Source organism: Onychostoma macrolepis, chromosome 02 (genome assembly GCF_012432095.1).
Source record: "Onychostoma macrolepis isolate SWU-2019 chromosome 02, ASM1243209v1, whole genome shotgun sequence".
Classification (NCBI taxonomy): Eukaryota; Metazoa; Chordata; class Actinopteri; order Cypriniformes; family Cyprinidae; genus Onychostoma; species Onychostoma macrolepis.
The window spans coordinates 27,542,202-27,563,032 of record NC_081156.1 but is presented as its reverse complement, the minus strand read 5'-3'; the positions used below and the strand labels follow the sequence as shown (position 1 = coordinate 27,563,032).

General features: G+C 37.1%; 1 protein-coding gene across 1 annotated transcript in view; it reads right to left on the bottom strand.

Moving 5' to 3' along the window:
• Positions 1-4,725: 4,725 nt before the first annotated feature.
• Positions 4,726-20,831, bottom strand: part of pard3ab (par-3 family cell polarity regulator alpha, b) — an 84,129-nt gene continuing 68,023 nt past the window's right edge. The window contains 3 exon segments of the mRNA XM_058794154.1: positions 4,726-6,761; positions 7,881-8,002; positions 10,925-11,042. Of these exon segments, the coding sequence (XP_058650137.1) occupies positions 6,335-6,761; positions 7,881-8,002; positions 10,925-11,042 (667 nt within the window). The 3' untranslated portion in view covers positions 4,726-6,334.

Here is a 20,831-nt window from a genome sequence, read left to right as displayed (position 1 = left end):
ATCTGAATGCCATAGTTGTCCAATCGGAATCAAGTATTCTAGCAAGCGGCGTATTAAAATGATACATTATTAGGCGGGATATCAGAGATTTGTGCTTTTTATATGCACTTCCATGTGTCCGCCCCCTTCCCCCACTTCATAAATGGTTTTCTGAGCAAAGCTGAAATTGGAAATCTAATAAGAGCACTTTTCATTGACAACCGCTGGCTGAGGACTGAAGCGATTGGCTGCGTTACAGCTGTGAGAGTCAATCTCTTCAAGTGGAGTGAATGGCCACTGAGAGTCTTAGACAATACCACGCTGACAGAGAGACTATTTCAGCGTGGAGCATGCCGTGGTGGGCTGATTGTCTCCGACACGTTGAGGACGTGTTCATTAACCTCTGAAATCTCTTTCTGCTTCCCACAATAGCAGGACCATTCATTCACCGGCTGCGGCGTGAGAAGGATGGTGTGATAAATGAAGGCCAGAGATAAACAGAAAAAAAAAAAGCGGTGGTCTGACAGGATGAATGAAGCTGAAATGTGTCCAATCGGGAGTTAAAAACAAGATGCATCTTCATTAAATTTGTAGTATGACAAAACACTGGGAACAAAATCGGAATAAACGTCAATGAATGGTGATTTGAGAATGTAGGTCACTCGCTCTCTGCCTCTCTCCATCTCTCATTGCATTGTCCTCTGAACTATACAATTCTTAGCTTCTTTCTCCTGTTTGACCCTCACATGACAGAACACACAGCCCTCAGATCTCCGGAGGAAATGACAGGAGTTGAATACTGAATTAAGCTTCAAAGTCAAGTTATAAATGAATAGATAGATGTTAAAATTTGAAGGATCTAAAAGGACTCTATGTGCTACAAATAAAAGTCTGACCTTCTTGATTTTATCATGTTTACATGGCTGGCGTAAATAGACACATGATCACAGTTGGATAAATCCAGTTTGCCCCTCTGCAAAATGATGCCTATGTCAAAGCTCAAAAAGCAGCATGTGACCACCGAGAAAACAAAGAGCTACATTTTTGAATATAAAACGGATTATTCCATTATAAAATTGCAGATTTCAAAGAATTGTTATTACACAGTGAGATAAAAAAAGAAATAGGAATTTATTACTGGTTTATGGGTTTTTTCCCTCTAAAAAAAAAAATATTACAATCATGTTACTTTATTGTTTGCAATTTTCTTTTGGGTCTTATTGAGCAGCTGAGCAAATTTTTATTGTTACTCCCTGTAATTTCCCACCGCTTAGAATTGTGACCAAAAATAAACCACATACTTTCACTAACATCTTTAAAACTTTTTTGGCATAAAGTTTATTGCATCAGTTGATCCAAGGAGTAAAATACATGTGCTCGCATAGCATTTAACTAAAACTGTTAAAAATTGTTTTCAGTAAATATATTAAAAATGTATAATAAATAAATGAAGTATTTTAATGTAAATGAAAATTAGAAATGTTGGTCTGGCAAGCACTGAAAATTTAGCAAGTGTAAACTGAAGTACTAAAACTAATAGCTATCGAGATTTAAAAGCTAATAAAAAAAGACAAAATGTGAATAAAACTGAAAATATAAAAACAGCTTACAGTATATAAACAATACTAAATCACACCGTTTGGTGTTAATTAGTGATTGTTTAATTATTATAGCTTATTGCTAGAATGCTTATACTGAGCTTACTGTAAAACTCAAAAGCATCTACTAGTCATTTTTTCTAGATATTAAGACAGTCTTTACCTGCATTAATCACTGTTTCTGTTTCTGTTCTGTCTGTGAACTAACCCAGTTCATCGAGCCACTGATCCAGGGACAGTTAAATGTGAACTCACTGGCAGAACAGTTGCCTTTGCATCTCCTGAATTTGCTCTCCAAACCGCGTTTGCTCTCTTGCACACTACTTTGTCTCCGAGATGAGCCTGTCAGCCTCTCCTGCAGTGTGTGTGTGTGCGTGATCTGCCCCAGGGTCAGAGTAAGCCCTTTTTCATTTACGAATTTTAAACCTCAAACTCAAGCAAAAACATCTTTTATGCTGAAACACACACATACACACACCAAACCTCTCTGCTCCTCGCAAAAACTCATAAATACTTAAAAGAACTGGAAAAAATTAAAGTCAGGAACGTCTGGATATTGCTTTCGGGTGCCAGGGAGAAATATTCACTGGGTTTTATCTTATTGTTTATGTGTGAGAGAGAAAGCACAAGAAAAAGAAAATAAATGTGAGAAAAAAGAAAAAGTGTGTGTGTCCGTGTGTGTAATTAGCACATCTGTTGCTAGGTTCCAGGTGAGTGTGGCACCTTCAAACATCTGGAGGAAGGACTGCTCCATCTGCTCCAGTCCAGTGCTCTTTCATTCTTATCCTCCTAGACCCATAAAATCTGAAATATTAGTTTACGCAAATAAATAAATACACATGCATGCATAAATACATACATATTTACTTATTTATATATGATTCAGTTGCAGTAGGAATTGTATGGAATTTAATGATTACACTTGATTACAACTCCATAATCAGTGAGCTTGTTGTACAATTTAGCCAAAATAAAAAGAATTGTATGCAACTTTTCAAACGTTTTGGGTCAGTATGATTTTTTTTTCCCCCCAAAGAAACCTGAAAAAAATTCAGCTTTGCATCACAGGAATAAATTACATTTTTAAATTTTTTTAAATTGAATTTTTTTTTTATTGTAATAGTTCAATTTTTTTTACTGTATTTTTGGTTAAAATTTTAAAATTTGGTTTAATTTTTGAAATCTTACCGACCTGAATCTTTTGAATATGTTAATTATATTATCTTGTGGTATCAAAAAATATCTTAAAACATACAGTAATTTCAGCACAGAAAAAGCAATGAGAATATTTTAGTATGTTGTTCCGTCTACATCAAAATTGTTAATGTAACGTAATCAAGTTTCACATTTCTTATTTTAATTTGAGCATTTTTAGGCATGAACAGGAGATGGTTATATTTGGAGGTAAGCCGAGGGAAAGCTAGACAGACTTTCTATTTTGACTGACCTCTGACCTTTTCTCCTCCATCAATGACAGAATGACTAATTATGCAAAACAATTGAAAACTGTAGGGAAAAAAGGACAGAAGGTGGAAACAAGATCAGCAAAATTTGACGATCAAGAAAGCAGGCATCAAAATAACTCTAACACACACGTAGACTCAACTTCTGAGGAGGGAAAAAAAGAAAGTCTAAAAACGTCAGACTCCAGAGGAAAGCGGATGATTAATGGACACCGTAGATCTCACAAACACAAAGTGTACGGCAAACAGAAGAGCATCCCCTTCCTTTATTTTACAAGAGTTTTGTACAGTCCAAACAGCTGCTGTTTCTAAACATCACAGATTTCTGAACAGCGTATAAACAACACAAAATAACAGACACAAAGGCAGAAACAAAAAGCAAAAACCCTGTACAGAGTCCTGTAAACAAACTAACACACAAAAAAATAAAGAAAAATCAGACATGAATCCACTGGAAACTCCATATCTCTGCCCGCTCATGACCTCTGACCTTTTAGAACAGCATATGGAGACTGTTGCTAGGATACAAACATAAATAAAAGAATCTGTGTCAAAAGCGCCACATATTTAATGCTTCTTCATTAAAATCGTAGCAATCTGGAAATCTGACATTTAAAAAGGTGCAAAAGAGGTTTTGTTCATTTGAAAAGGTTAAAAAGGAGGCAAATGTACAAAACAGGATGAGCAGGGCAAGATCACAAGGTAATTTCCATACTAGATACGGAGGAACAAAGAAGACAATAAAAGCCGAAATGTCTTGATTGTTTAGTCGTGTCGTACTGAAGCTCTTTTCATGGTATCATCTTGATATCCTCTCACACACACACCAAACGCACCCAACCATCTGTGCCTGGGTAGTAGAGTGTGTTGCGCACCATGTGTCCCACTGTTATGTGTCAAACGAGCATCGGCTGGCTCATATGGCACTGCCCCCGCGCACGTACACACACGCACACACACAGAGCGCTGACCTAGCCTCTTACACTCCAGTCTCAGAGTGTCTCAGCTCAACAGGAGCTCTTGATTCAAAGCCCAGAACTTCCAGAGACTCAAAGTTCTAGTTTGAGATCTCAAAGTGTCGTGAAGATTCACCATCTCTGCAGCCGTTAGGGGCGGAGCTGATATGGAAAGAGGCGGGGCTTCAGTGACGCTTCCAGTCCTGGCTATAAGAACGTGAGTAGTTCAAAACTTTCTACTTAATCAATAAAGTCTATCAATCAGTCCATCTATTTAAAGATTGGCGTGTGGCTGTTTTTGAAATGGAATTTTAACACACTGCATACACACATATATATACATGCATGTGTATAGTACAATGCTAAAATTTGTATCAGTTTCACAGTACTCCAGCTCGGTTTAAGAAACTCTCAAATTACTGAAAGTACATACATACATATAGTTATATATATACATATATACACACACACACACAATTTTTAATTAATATTAAACTCCAATTTACAATACTCCAACTTGAGAGTTTGTTAAACATGTATATTGTGTGTGTGTGTGTGTGTGTGTGTGTGTGTGTGTGTGTGTGTGTGTGTGTGTGTGTGTGTGTGTGTGTGTGTGTGTGTGTGTGTGTGTGTGTGTATGTATGTATGTATGTATGTATGTATGTATGTATGTATGTATGTATGTATATATATATATATATATATATATATATATATATATATATATAGATAGAACATTCTATACGTATATGTATATGTATATGTATATATACACACACACACACACACAGATATATATGTGACCCTGGACCACAAAACCAGTCATAAGGGTACATTTTTCAAAATTGAGATTTATACATCATCTGAAAGCTGAATAACTAGTTAGGATCGGACAATATTTGGATACAACTATTTGAAAATCTAGAATCTGATGGGACAAAAAAAATTTAAATACTGAGAAAATTGCCTTTAAAGTTGTCCAAATTAAGTTCTTAGCAATGCATATTACTAATCAAAAATTAAGTTTTAATATATTTACAGTAGGAAATTTACAAAATATCTTCATGGAACATGATCTTTACTTAATATCCTAATAATTTTTGGCATAAAAGAAAAAAAGATCATTTTGACCCATACAATGCATTTTTGGCTATTTCTACAAATATAACCCAGCGACTTAAGACTGGTTTTGTGGTCCAGGCAGGGTCACATACACATACATATATATATATATATATAAATGCACATAGAATTTAATTTTTAAAATTAATATACAACTATTTTAATCTCACTCTCTCTTGCTCCCTTATTATATTATATATACACTCAATTATTTTTAAGCTCACACTCTCCCTACATGTGCATAGTCACACATGGGAAAAAAGATGCACATTTAGTTATTTCCAAGCTATACATATTTTATATTTTTACATATTTTATAGATAGATAGAAATAGTAGTGCTAGTGTGGTATTCCAAGCACAGCCTCTGTGTGTGTGCATTTATGCATGTTTAAGGGAGACGGAAGACAATCTTTTTGTCTGAACTTTCACACAGTGCTGTGGCCTGTCAATACAGGGGCAGCTGGTGTGTGTGATGAAAAATTCAGTGTGGGTCATCTGGGAGACAGGAACTCACACGCACACACACACACACACACACACACACACACCTGGCAGGCAGCAGTGGGTCATGGGTTCTGTGTCTGTGTGTGAAAGAGCTCTGAAAATTTAATGAGGAGCATCAATTAATGACCTGCTATCTGTGACCCCATTTCCTTTCCATTGCATTTTTGGGATTTTCTCTTTTTGCTGGATTCCCAGGAGTCCATCACTCTGACTATGTGTTTTGTACCTAGATTTGTCGAGTTCTTTAAACATGTGACTACATCCAGTGGCGTCACTAGGTTTGCTGGGCCACCTGTACTCAGTCTCACTTTTTTTTTGACTGACATCAAATATACATTTAACTGACAATTTTACCTGATGTGTAAGAATTCATCTGATAAATCTTAGTAAAAAAAAAAAAAAAGCTCTACATCACAAAACTTCAAAACCTGTGCAAAGCAGGAAACTGCTCATTTTGATCGAGTTCTACGTGGTTCTACAGAGGAACAGGTCAGTGTCAGGCTGATTGTCAGAGCTTGAAGGTCTTCACAGCGAATCAAGAGACTTCTTGCCTCTGGACACCCCAATGAGCTGTCAGATTGGGCGGGGCCAATGAGACCTCAAAGAAAAGGCACTCTGGGAGTCTGTGTACAACTGGCACACAAATAAACGTTTGTATCTGTGAGCCTTTTGCCTCTTTGAAAAACAGGAGAAAAGGACTCCCTTTTCATCTCATGACAAAAACGGGCGTGTTTTCTCAGGTGTGTGTATGCGGCTGAGCCGGACAACCTGGGAAGGGGAAGGTGGGACGTCCTGTCTGTGGGGTCCTTTGGAATCCTGGGATTCATAGTCCAATCGAATTGACGGGCCTCTTCCTTTCATTTCCTGTTCCCTCCGTCTCTGTTCCTGTCGTAGGAGCTCCTGGGCCTCCAGGAGGACACGTGCATTGTAGCCACCACCCACCGAGGAACCGCTGGATCCTGGGGGAGCGGAGAGGCCATTCCTGCAGCCAGGACGAGGAACGGTGCGCGGGAAAGAACGAGGTCCCTGGTAGCTGGAGTAACGGCCGCTGTCTTTAGCTGCCTGGAAACCGTCCCCGGCCGGACACGTCCTCTCCCACTCGCTCTCTGAGGCCGGGGTGGGTGTCTTACGAGGGTGGCTACACACAGGAAGAAATGGATACGGTGAGATGCGATGTGTGCACATGTTCTTAAAGACATTAATAGTTTACTCCTCCTTAAACAGGAAGTAGGGCCGGGACATACCATAGATGTTTTTTTTTGCCAGTATCTTTTAGTTTACATCACAGTCAAACAAAACCACACTTGTCAGCTTCTTAAAATAAATCAAATCCAGCCAATTACTTTATAAGCATTAGGAAGAGGAATTTTATAGGATGAAATTTTATTTACTTTTTTATTTTTTCCCTATTTTGAGAGAAAAGTTGTGAAAACTGAATTATTTTTTACTAATATTCAAAAGTTTTTTTCATTATTTTTTGAAAGTCTCTTATGCTCACTATGACTGCATTCATTTTTATCAAAATACAGTAAAAATTATATATTTATACAAATAATTTATACAAATATTGTGAAATATTTATACAATTAAAAATAACAGTTTTCTATTTTTATATATTTTAAAATGTAAGTTATTCCTGTAATTTCTTTTTTATTTGCATTTAATTGTTCATTTTAATTTTAGTTAGTTTTGGAAATGTTTTTGTCATTTTGATTAGCTTTTGGTTCTTTTATAATAAATCTATGTAGTTCTATTAATTTTTATCTGTTATTTTAGTACTTCAAGTTAAACAAAAATTATTTTTGGCATATTTTCTTCTTTTTTTTTTTAGTTAGTGTTCATTTTATTTCAAGTAACAATTTTTTTTAAAGGCTTTAGTTTTAAAACTAAGCTCTTCGTTGTGTCACATGATCCCTAAGAAATCATTCTAATATGCTGATTTGGTTCTCAAGAAACATTTCTTATTATTGGTGTTAAAAACAGTTGTGCTGCTTAATATTTTTATTGAAACCGTGATACAATTGTTTTTAGTATTCTTTCATGAAAACAACAGAATTTATTTGAAATAGGAATTTTTTGTAGCAAATGTCTTTACTGCCAAAAAAAATCCTCAAAACTTTTGAACAGTAGTGTTGTTGTTCTCATAGTAAATAGACAAACTACAAGCCACAAAACTCAGATTTTGAATTTTATGAGTTTAAGTGTTTCACTCAATAAGTAACAGCATCGTTGCGTTATATTTCACAAACACACGTACCGTGGCAGAGAGCTGTACTGTCTCTGAGCATGTGTGAAAGCATCTCTGGCTTCCTGCCTCTGTAACTGCACCTCCACAGACACTGAATGACGGCCAGATGATGTCTGCGAGCTGCATTTGGACTGTAACACAAACAGGAGTTATTAACATGTCAAACTAAAACAAACAGGTAAAAGTTGAGTAGAGACAAATTTGAAAGAGAGAGAATCTGAGTTCTGGAAAGATCATTATGAACACACAGACACACAAACAAACACTCAAACTAAGCACTTACCAGGATTCAGAGGTGTTTTTGTGTAGAGGTCTGTGACATTTGTGCAGAAATGTGTGTTTGAATGTGACATTATAACCAGTCCTATGACCTTTGGAGCATTACTGCTGTTAATGAAACCATTAGAGTAGATTATAACCCATAAAATATTCATGGAGTTAGTTATTACTCTTCATAACAAATTTACAGCTACATTATGGTCCTCAATAATTATTATAAAATTTATTACCCGTTATTCAAATGACCACATCATTAAAAAGACAAGCAATTATTTCAGGACCTATTCATCTCTATATTCTGCTTGACAATAATTCCCAATGCACAATATGCAAATGAAAAAAAAAACTTGAGTACAGGTAAATATATGATTTTTCTTAAGTTTATTTTTTGCTTAATTTTACTTAATTAAATTTGATTAAAAGTTAAGTAAATGTAATTATTATTAATAAAAATATCTAAATGTACATACATTAAAAATATTTATAATAAAATTATATTTTTAAAAAATATTTATAATAAAATTATGCTTAAAATATTTTTCATCTCCTGTGGTTCTAGTTTTATTCTAGTGATTTAGAGCGCATTCAGGTTTTATGTTCATCGGTTTATATGATCCTTGGAAATCAAACCCATGACCTTGGCGTTGCTAGCGACATGCTCTACCAGTTGAGCTATAGAAGCTCATCTAACATACATTATGGACACAAAGGTGAGGCTGGAATGAGGACACAGCAGACGTTAGATGAATGTTAGATTAATGTTAGCTGGATGTTAGGTGAATGCTATGAACATTAAGTGAATATTAGTTCATTTTACGGTGAGGGGGATTTGCGGTGATAACATAATGAAGCACTTCTCTAATGTAATTCATTAAGAAATCACACACACACATTTACACTTGGTCGGCACAGAACATAAGGGTGTAATTATAAACAATAAAAGACTCATTTAACACCGCCTTACTCTCTCACACACACACTGACGGCTTTGTTCCATATTCAGAACAGTGTAACTGCGGTAAATTGCTCATGACCCATAAGAATCCATTTCTTTTATGGCAACATTTACATTGAGTTCCCTGCTCTCGTCACGCTCAGTCAAACAGATGAATGCCGTCCCAGGCATGCTCAATCAAGAGCCGATCCACACGGGGAATTCCATTAACTCTAATGAAGGAGAACAGCATGCTGGGATTGATTGACACAGCTTGCCAGCCATGTTGCTGTGGAGACAGAGGTGTTGAAGGATGAAGGATGTGTGGAGCTGGGTCATTTAGCCCAGTTCATTAACACGCACGCACACTTCACTGCCTAAAACAACATCAGTGTCACAGGAACGCGCCATTTGTTTGCTAAACAGATTATGGCATTAAAGTTCTGATATGAGTTCAGTAACGGTATGAGATTTATAACAGCCGATGATGTTAACGCTGACACACAAACACTCACGAAAAATGGTTAGTGATCAGAAAAAAGTGGATTTTTTCCCATTTATTCTCACCTCATCTCTCTGAGAGAAAAATTCCAAGAAGAAATGGCCGACGTGTTTGAAACACCTGAATTGGATTTGATTCAGCTACAGAAACAAAACTGACTCGTTAAAGCAAACCACCCATCTTTATTCTGTTGCCTTTTGTTTTACAAAAAAGGTTTTTAGGCAGAGTAAAAAAAGGACTTAAGTTTATCATGGGGGCTTTGGACATTTGAAGACTAGGGAAAATTTGGGGACGAAAAAAGGGAAGGAAAAAGACATTTAATACGGTTACATATTCACTACCATTACAAAACGAAACGACAAAAATAATTCCATACATTAAAGCTGAGTGGATGAAAAATTTAAAAAGAGAAATTTACATTAAGGAAAATACACATAACACCTTGTGTAACAGTTCATCGAAACTCTCTCCCTGGAAAGATGATTACAAATGAATATGTTAAAAACAATCCACACAGAAGAGATCCTGAAACGATCTTTAAGTGCAACTCATTCCTGAAGGACAGTTTACCAAAAAATGTATATTCCATCATCGTATGCGTTCTTCTGTGGAACAAAAAAGAAGGTATTTTAGGAATGCTTGTACTCGGATAGGGAAGTTTAAAATGGGGTCCAAAACAAATGATTTCATTGTGTGGAAAAAAAAAATTCTTATTTTGTGTCCCACAGAAGAAAAGTCATGCATGTTTGGAACAACATGAGCAAATCATGAGTGAATTTAAAGTTTTGGGTGAACTATCCCATTATTAGGACTTTCTGCTTCATTTTATAGGCAAAAGAGGTTTAAATTTACCTAAATCTAGATCATCATATTGAGTTCACACTCAATCCAGATTCGAATGATCTGGATTTGAATTCGATATCTTAAATACTAAACAATTTCAGTCTAAAAACATTGATTTTTAAACTCAGACACACACACACACTCTTTCATCTTTCACACATACATTCAGCCAATCGCAGTTCTTGCCTTAATTCATGATCTGCTGAAGTCATGGCAGCGGTGACATGGTTGAACAGATGAATGGATGGGTGAACAGTCCAGATGGATGAACACATGGTGATGTTAGCATTGTTAGCGGATAATGTCAGTGTCAGAGGTGACATGCTCCTGCATGCAGTGGTCTCAGGTTAGCGGTTAGCATTAGCCCAGGCCTGGAGGTCGTATATGTAACCGCCCCAGTCCTTGGACTTAGTCTTATCCTTCCTGGGAGCTCCCAGAGACCATGGGGCGTACGTCCAGTGATCATGGGTGCACATACACAGCTCACACACTCACCCAGGGCTGCTCCAAGCTGTAGGCACGGTGGCGATCATCTGGCTCTTCCTCTTCCTGCCGGACCTGCTGGAACTCCTGGCGTAAGCGCTGGATTCGGTCGTGGTTGCTGGGCGTCAGCCTGTTAGGAGCAGGAGGAAGAGGGCACATGATGACACATTAGAACATTACATCATAATCCCTTTGATCCTATACTCTCCGGAATGACAGGTGTTGGAAGTGAGACCCTGTGTAAAAGGTCACCTAGTTACGCTCCACTACCTTTATGAGAACAAAGGTCAAGGTGTCACACACGGTGCACAGATGGTCCAGATACCTAAATAGGCAACAAACACGGCCTCTTCTATGCTCCACAAGATCAGATGAGGAAAGACCGCAACAGAATTCACCAGACACGGACAAGCGGCAGTTTATATTACAGTATAGACGTGCATGTGTGTGTGTGTGAGAAATAGCCAGACAGATTTCCTCTTATTAAAATTCCATAATCACATGTTGAGTGTTTACGATATAGAAGACAGCAACTGGGGCTTTTTACACATGAGCAGATGTCCAGTTTAAAACGCACAGATGCAGTATAAACTTTGTCACAGGAGATGACTGGAGATAATTTAAGAATAGCAGACTAATCAGAAAACATGCATGTGTTCCTAATGTGAATAGAAATATATATTTTATATATATATTAGGGCTGGGCAAGTTAACGCGTTTTTATCGCGTTAACGCATTAATTAATTAACGCCGACAATTAGTTTATCGCGCGTTAACGTACTTTTTATTTTGAAAGTCCGTTGCTCACTGCGTTTGAATACACATAGATAGACTGTAATAATACAACCGAATACAACACAAACCATGGGTCACAGGAGGGGTGGGATGTTTATCAGTAGGCTACTGGCTGCTTGGGATGAGCGTCATCACGCGTCTCAACCAATGAAAGCATTTGTTGTGTGCCTAAGAGAGCTACAGCGCGAAACAGAAAATATCTGGTGCGGACAGAAAAATGGAAAAAGGTACCGAAATCTTAAATGGACATTTTTATTTTAAACCTCTTAAACCTCACACGGTGGAGTTGATAGAACTAAAGCTATTTGTAACCACTGCAAAGCTGAATTGTCTTATCATCGGAGTACTTCGAGTCTGAAGTATCACTTAAATGCAATGCACACCGTTGATGCCAGCAAATCACCCACCCAAACAAACAGTGGAGGAAGGCTTCGGCAGACTACATTGGAACTATAGATAAACAAAAGAAAGACAAGCTAACAAATGCCAGTACGAACTTTTGTTCATACAGCAGTACTTTGAAAGAATAAAATTATGCAATACACTACTTTTGATTTCATTATTGAATTTTGCGCATGCTGCGATTAATCGCAGAAAACCATGCGATTAATCGCGATTAAAATATTTAATCGTTGCCCAGCACTAATATATATAAAATATATAGAAATGGTGTAGAACCATTTTTACTAGTAATTTCACAAATAATTACAAAGAAACTGCAAATAATTATGAAATTTTGAAGTAGAAAGACTAAAGGTCATTGCACACTGAGTCCGAAATTTTGCACGTTAAAAAATAAATATGACCTCACGTTGTGTCAATCACCGTTTACACACTGCCTCCGAAACTTTCGTCCGTCATAAAAAAATTCGGATCAGGTTTGATTTTCTGCGTTTTCGCATCTGTAGCATGCAGACTGAACATTTTCTTGTGCACCAATAATCTTTGTTTTATTTACAACTTTTATCCTCTATATTTGTATATTTATTTATTAATAATATATATATATATATATATATACATACACACACACACTGTATATATATATATATATATATATATATATATATATATATATATATATATATATATATATATATATATATATATATATATATATATATATATATGCTTATGTATATAAAGTATATATCTAATTAAAAATAACTATAACTATATAGATAGATAGATCTTTAACCACACACACACACACACACACACACACGTGTAGTTTTTATCTATCTATCTATCTTTAGATAGATATTTATATCTATCGCTTTGACATATTTGGGAAAAGGGACTTATTTTAGTGAAGGTTTCACTTTACTTATTCAAATCAAATCCTTCTGTGCAATTTCTTAAAAGAACTGGTTTGTAAGAGTCATTTGTTTGTAAGTCAGAATATACTAGTCACGATATAGGGTTGTTTTTGAGTCCAGCAATGCTTAACATTATTTCGCAGCATCCAGGTCTTTGTATCCCATCACATTTCAGATTGCAAACTCACAACAGAAATATAATTTCTCACATTTTCCGTGGCGGTGCAGATTCAGCATCGGCTCAGCGGCGCCACCGACACATACACATAAAAATACATATAGGTCAAACATTCGTTCTAAAACCACAACCGAACTCTTTCTCTTGCCATTGAAACACTTAGACCTGATCTAAAACATACACCAATCAATACAAACTCATCAAAAACACACAAATACATCAACACCATGGAGCCATTTAATCCAATAAGAGAATCAATGAAGAACTGCTGTAATGTTTCCGGAAAGGCTAAAAGAATAACCTTGCAACATCTAAATGCATTACAATGCCCAGATGAACAAAGAAAGCCAGCGTGAGTGTGTGTGTACGTGCTGACATGGCAGTAACAGTACCTGTGCGAAATTACATTTCCATTGTCAGCTGCATTGACTATTAACACATATAATATATTTGTTCTGTCATATTTCTTTTTTTTACCAGGGCGAGTGCGCACATACATACAGCACAAGCTGGACAGGATGTCCCTCTGACCCCATCATGAGATTACTTATTTCACTGCCAACAGCTGGAGCCATTTAAAACAGTGGCATAACTCTCAGATCAGACCGAGAGACTCACCGGAATTACACACACAATCACTCTTGACACAGAGGAGCTTATTTAGCAGTCGTGTTTGAGTAGAAAGGTTTGTGTGTGACCTGTTGAGGAAGTTACTCTACAAACCAACAAAACAACACTCCGTAGTCCACTCAATACTTTAAATCTGACTGACAACCATAAAAGAATTATGAAAGCATGGCACAAAGCCAGAAAATCCAATATAGTTATGAAAATGCAACATTCCTCATGTGTGTCTGCCCATATAACTAGTTTCTTAACCATAATAAATGTGATCAATTTCTGAACTCGAGAGCAAATGGCTTTCACAGCAGATCTATTGTGTGTGTGTGTGTGTGTGTGTTATGAATGACTGCAATGTACATTTGTGTACGTATGATGAAATGCTTAAAACTAATTCAAAATGTATAAAAATAGACTAAATTACAGCCAGAGGGATCAGGTAAATCTGGGAGAAAATAAAAATAAAAATCTAACTTTGGTGACATCTTCAAAGGTCAAAAAATGATTCATACATTATTATAAAAATGCATGAAGTTCTCTTTTAGGAGCTTTAATGATTTGAGTTAGAGTTAGTCTGCGTTTATCATAATAATTAGCTTCTATTCAAGGCATTTTAGATATTGAGGTAAAGGTGTATGAGATTCTAAAGTAGAATTAACTATTTGAATTAATGAATTAAAACTTGTGCAGTTCCAAACCTTTGTCTTTTGCGGAACACACAAAAAAAATATTTTGAGGAACGCTGCGAACCAAGCAACACTGGATCCACTGTATAGACAAAAACACTGAGACATTTCTCATAATCTCTTCTTTTTTATAAATTATAGAGGTTTGGAAGAACGTGAGGGTGAGCAAATGATAGAATTTTCATTTTGGATGGAGTATCCCTTTGAAGAGCATCACTTTCAACAGTGTTCCACATTCTCTTGGCATTTTTATCCAACAGCTGTGAGCTCAAAGCACCAGAATCAGGTCAAAATAATCAATACACATCAAGCATGGATGAAAATGACAACGTAGTAATAACTTGTCTCTTTTATTACTTTAAATGAACAGAAAAGAGAGTTGGGAGTGAGAAGGGATGAAACCAGATATGTTTAAAAGGACTTTTCACAGGTAAACACACATGCTTATGAAAAACACACACAGTTTAAGTGGGCACTTAATGTTAATTTGGCCCATTATTTTTCTCCAGCTCTCTATAAGGGCTGCCATTCTGTGGTCAAGAAAGTGCGTCACAATCAAAAGTGCACTTCACTGTAAATTCATCATTGATATGATTAAGGGGCCAAGCCAGTGTAACACAGCATCTGACATTCATCCTCTCACAGCCTCATCTGACGTTTGTCCTCTCACAGCCTCAACTAGAATTCATCCTCTCACAGTCTCATTTGACATTCATCCCCTCGCGGTCTCATCTAGAATTTATCCTCTCACAGCATCATTAGACATTCTTCCTCTCACAGCCGCATATAGAATTCATCCTTTCATAGCCTCATCTGACATTCATCCCCTCAAGGTCTCATCTAGAATTTTTCCTCTCACAGCCTCATCTGACATTCATCCCCTCGCGGTCTCATCTAGAATTTTTCCTCTCACAGCATCATAGACATTCTTCCTCTCACAGCCGCATATAGAATTCATCCTTTCATAGCCTCATCTGACATTCATCCCCTCACGGCCTCATCTGACATTCATCCCCTCACAATCGCATCTAGAATTTTTCCTCTCACAGCATCATCAGACATTCTTCCTCTCACACTCATCTAGAATTCTTCTTCTGAGTCTCATTTGACATTCACCCTCTCACAGCCTCATCTGACATTTATCCTCTCACAGTCTCATTTAGAATTGATCCTCTCATAGCCTCATCTAGAATTCTTCCTCTCAGTCTCATTTGACATTCACCCTCTCACAGCCTCATCTGACATTTATCCTCTCACGGTCTCATTTAGAATTGTTCCTCTCATGGTCTCATCTAGAATTCTTCCTCTCACAGCCTCATGTAGCATTCATGCTCTCATAGGCGAATAAGGCATTCACCCTCTCACAGCCTCAGAGTTCTTCCTCTCACAGCCTCATCTACCATTTACCCTCCCACAGCCTCGTCTAGCATTCACTCTCTCATAGCCACATTTAGAAATCACCCTCTCACCGCCTCATACTGCATTCATCCTTTCACGGCCTCATCAAGCATTCGCCCAGTGCATAGAGGAGAAGTCTGATTATAATGACTGTTATGATCTGCAGGACTCATTACCGAAATGGCTCATCTAGAGGATGCAAAGTCTCTGCGTAGTCATGCAGCAAAGCTTTTAAAACCACTGATACACAAAAAGATAGATATGACCAGATAAAACCTTTCTCTCTGACAGATCTCTTCATAAAAGGAATGAATGTTCCGCCCGAGCATATAATGCAGCATCTAATATCAATATGTAAACAGCTTCTAGCTTGTGAAAGGAGATTTGGAGACATATGGTCTCATCACAGCTCATAATTTGTTCTGAGAGCAGTGTGCATGTGATGTCAGGAATTGTGATAACGTTGGTTTTAATGTACTTTAAAAGACCTCCAGTCGCCATTAGAGCATATAAGAATCACTATCGCCGTGGTAACCATGCTTTCCTGCTGAAATGGATAGACCACATTATTTTGGGCAGTTCAGTGCTTGCTATAAGTGCACAAATGGAAAGAGTGTCACAAATGCTGCACTCAACACCTTGTGAGGAAGATAAACATAAAAGCATAAAAACAAAGCATTCACTATAGACAGACAATATATCGATAATCACATCAGTAATGATCAAAATCATAATTGTTTTTTGTTTAAATTCCTGGCATCAGTCCGATTAGGCTGATATTTGAAGCTAGATTAGAAGTCTTATTTTTCCCCCCCCATTTGAAACAGTACACTTTTTCTATACCAGGTTACAGGTTATTGGCTATATCATAAATGTTACATATAAATATATTTGTTATCTGTATTCACATACTGATGTCAAAATTGGTCATTTATCAGTTGGCCAATATTCATAGTCACTTTAAAATGTGGATACAAGCAACGACAGAAAGAATATTATAAAAATCCTACTACAAAGTTATTTTAATAAACAAATATGTGACCCTGGACCACAAAACCAGTCTTAAGTTGCTGGGATATATTTATAGCTATAGCCAAAAATACATTGTATAGGTCAAAATTATTGATTTTTCTTTTATGCCAAAAATCATTAGGATATTAAGTAAAGATAATGTTCCATGAAGATATTTTGTAAATTTCCTACCGTAAACATATCAAAACTTCATTATTGATTAGTAATATGCATTGCTAAGAACTTAATTTGGACAACTTTAAAGGAGATTTTCTCAGTATTTTGATTTTTTTTTTGCACCCTCAGATTCCAGATTTTCAAATAGTTTTATCTCAGCCAAATATTGTCCGATCCTAACAAACCATACATCAATGGAAAGCTTATTTATTCAGCTTTCAGATGATGTATAAATCAAAAAAATTTACACTTGTGACTGGTTTTGTGGTCCAGGGTCACATATAAACAATTCAGCACATTGAAATGACTAAAATATAAAAACTATATCATGACATATATTACACAGACCATTACCCTGATAATGTTTTTTTATTCTTAGTTTTTTATTTTTACACAAACATATATTAGTTATACTGTACACCTCTAAACTCCCGTAAAGCTTTTCTGCAATTCACAGCTGATGGGTCTCTCTCAATCTCTCTGAGTAAAACAAACAATATGTGCAGACATTACTGTATGGGAATATAGCCACTGATACACACTTAAACACAAACAGATGCATATCTCACCGAAAGCTGCGCATGTGTGTATTTGCGCTCACTGGAAATTGAGAACAGCCATAAAGTCCTGCCAGCTAACTGTTCTGCTGAGCGAGGTGACAAGAAGAAAAAAAATTAAAATAAAAAACAGGCGCCAAGACTGTGGCAAACAATTTTACAATGCAGACCAGCTTACACACACGCACACACACACACTATAGATACCTAGATGCATCAAACAGGAATGCTGTTTGAATATTTATATTGTTCAAGCAGCTTCTACATTATTGATGTATTTTCTAATAAATGAAGCCATGGTAAGCACAAGGGATATCTTTAGAAAACAATACACACGTCGCAGACTTTTTTGTAAGTTAATTTTCTTACTTTTCCTCCCTTACATTTACACATGCAAGCACATGAAGTTGTATTTCAGCACTGACAGCTTCAATTAACCATTGTTAAGTCATTAACTCTTGGTAATGTTAGAGCTGTCAAGGCTTTAATTGTGGTTCTACACTGTACAGCACTTTGAATCAAACCACTTCTTTTTAATAAGGCGTTTAACTCAGCATTTGACTTTCAGAGAGTGGAGTTACTCCGCCTAAAGGGGATCGATGTTCGTTGACATAGTAGGAAAACATCTTTAAAGGGGTTTGAAGGTTATAGTGAATATCTGTTTAAATGATGGTGTTGTGTTTATGTCAGATGTGCTGCTAATTTGAAACATACGGGAGCATAAACTCTTCAGGCAGTGTGTGAGGAATGGCTCTAGTGGCCCATTGAGCCTTGAGTTTAAGTCACATCAAAGAATGACCTTCACGTAAATACACTCGCACACAAACACACAGATGGTCGAGGTCCAGAGGTGCAGTTTAGGCTTGTGTGGGATCTGTCTTGTAAACGGCTCAAGAGGCCTTTGCGCACTCGCACACAGAGTCACAGAGACCTGTGTGTGTGTGGATAAACAGTTATGATTGATTTCAGCACCGTCGGAGGCAGTGGGGTTCAGCTCCCATGAGACACTGTGTAGCAAAGTGGCAGACAGACTTCACCTTTGAAGATAGAAGAATGTTTACGTGTGTGTTTCTGATCTGTGAACACTTGCAGGAATCACTCACTTTATGTCCAATTAGTAAATAAATCAAAAACAGGTTCAGGATGAGTTTGCATCTTCGCGTGTTTTTTAAAACCACAGACAGCAGAAAAAATGTGAATATACAGACTCAAGACAGTTGGAAACAATCAAAGAAACACAATAAACACCAATACAGTCACCACAACAAATAGCGTATGAAGAAAAACAAGTTTTATAAACCCACAGAGGACATTTTTTTCATCCACAGATAGACCTACAAACACCAATGGTCAAAAGTTTGGAATAATTCAGATTTTTTTGTCTTTCTCTGTTTTTGAAATAAGTCACTTATGCTCAACAAGGCTGCATTCGTTTGTTAATAATAGAAAAATAACAGTAAAAACATTTTACAATTAAAAGAAAAGTGTTTTCTATTTGAATATATTTTAAATTGTAAGTTATTTTGTAATTTTTAGAAGCCATTACTCTAGTATTCAGTGTCACGTGATTTTTCATAAATCATTCTAATATGATTTGCATTCTAATTATGTACAAAGGCATACTGCCATAGTATGTGTCTGTAAGTGTAATATTCTTTGATCCACACTGTTCTGTACATGTTAAACCCCAAATAGACTAAGAAAGTAGCGCACCTTTCATCAAAAAAGCTGTCCAATTTGAGGTAGCACAGTATTTGTAGCACAAATGTCAAGGACGCCTTAAAATTTAATACTTACTATGAGCAATAATGATGCAAGTGGTAGTAAAATGGGAAGGAGGTGAACTGCTTCTAAAAAAACCCTGACTACAAAATGTGATTACATTTGAAAGAATTCAATGATTATAACCGAAAAGTCCCTCCGGTGTGAATTACTCTCATATTAGTATAGATACTTATACGTCCTCTGGGGGACAATATGAGCTTTAAGGAGCAAGAGAGGTGACATTTCTGCAAATATGTCCATCAACGCTTCTTCCTGAAGTGTCTGAGAGACCGATAGAGAGCAGAGAAAATATAGCTACCCTTCTCTCACCCTGACTGGACAAAAGTCAGCAGGAAACCCCCAGACCATGCAACTATCAAGTATACAATGCTCAATTGACAAACACACACCTGAATATACAAACAGACAGGAATTCTAAATTGCCTGAAATATCCGGGTTTTGGCTTTGTTTTCCTATTACCCGCTAAAGGCCTTATACATTCTGTGTATTTGTATTGCTTTGACCGCTTTTTGTAGATCCCACCTTCTCGCACGGCACAATTGGTTGATTATGTACAATGCCTGCACACTATTGGTCAACTACTATTTAATGATATTTCCATGCGTTAATCCCAATCAGTATCACAATAGCTTAAAAGTGAGTTTGTGAGCTAGTAGTTTAAAGGGGTCATATAATACGATTTCACCTTTTGAACTTTTGTTAGTGTGCAATGTAGCTGTGTTAGCATAAACAACATCTGCAAAGTTACGAAGCTCAAAGTTCAATGCAAAGGGAGAAATTATCTTTTACAGAATTAGCATAGCATCGCCTACAGCGAGCGGCTGGTAAGGGACTACAACAAAATAATTCCAGGTTAGTGACATCACAAACCCAGATAAACCCCGCCCCCGGGAACATGCAACGAAGGGGGCGAGGCCATGCTGCGCTGCTTTAGAGAAGAGGAAGAAAACTAGGGGTGCACGTAAAAATCTATTCATATACTGTATGAATCGCGATTGTGTGTCTTCTAATGATTCTAATGGATTCACAAGTTTCAAAATCAGTGTTCTAAAGCAGCGGTTCTCAATCCTGTTCCTCGCGTCGTCCTGCTCTGCTCTGCATCTCTCTCTCTCTCATTCAGATCAGCTCAGCACCTCAGCCTGTTTGCCGCGGGGCCCCCTCTCAGCACGGGGCCCGGTGCGACCGCACCAGTTGCACCGCCCGAAGGACGAAACCTGACTGGAGCACAGGCCGCTGAGGTGAGGGGTGGGAAGTTTAGATGCGCACTCGAGGCGGTTTAGCCAATCACAAGACACTGGGTCAGCTAACCAATCAGAGCCCATAGTGTATTTCAGAGGGAGGGGCTTCATAAAAGCAGGAAATGTTCAGCACGTTTATCAGAGAATGGACAT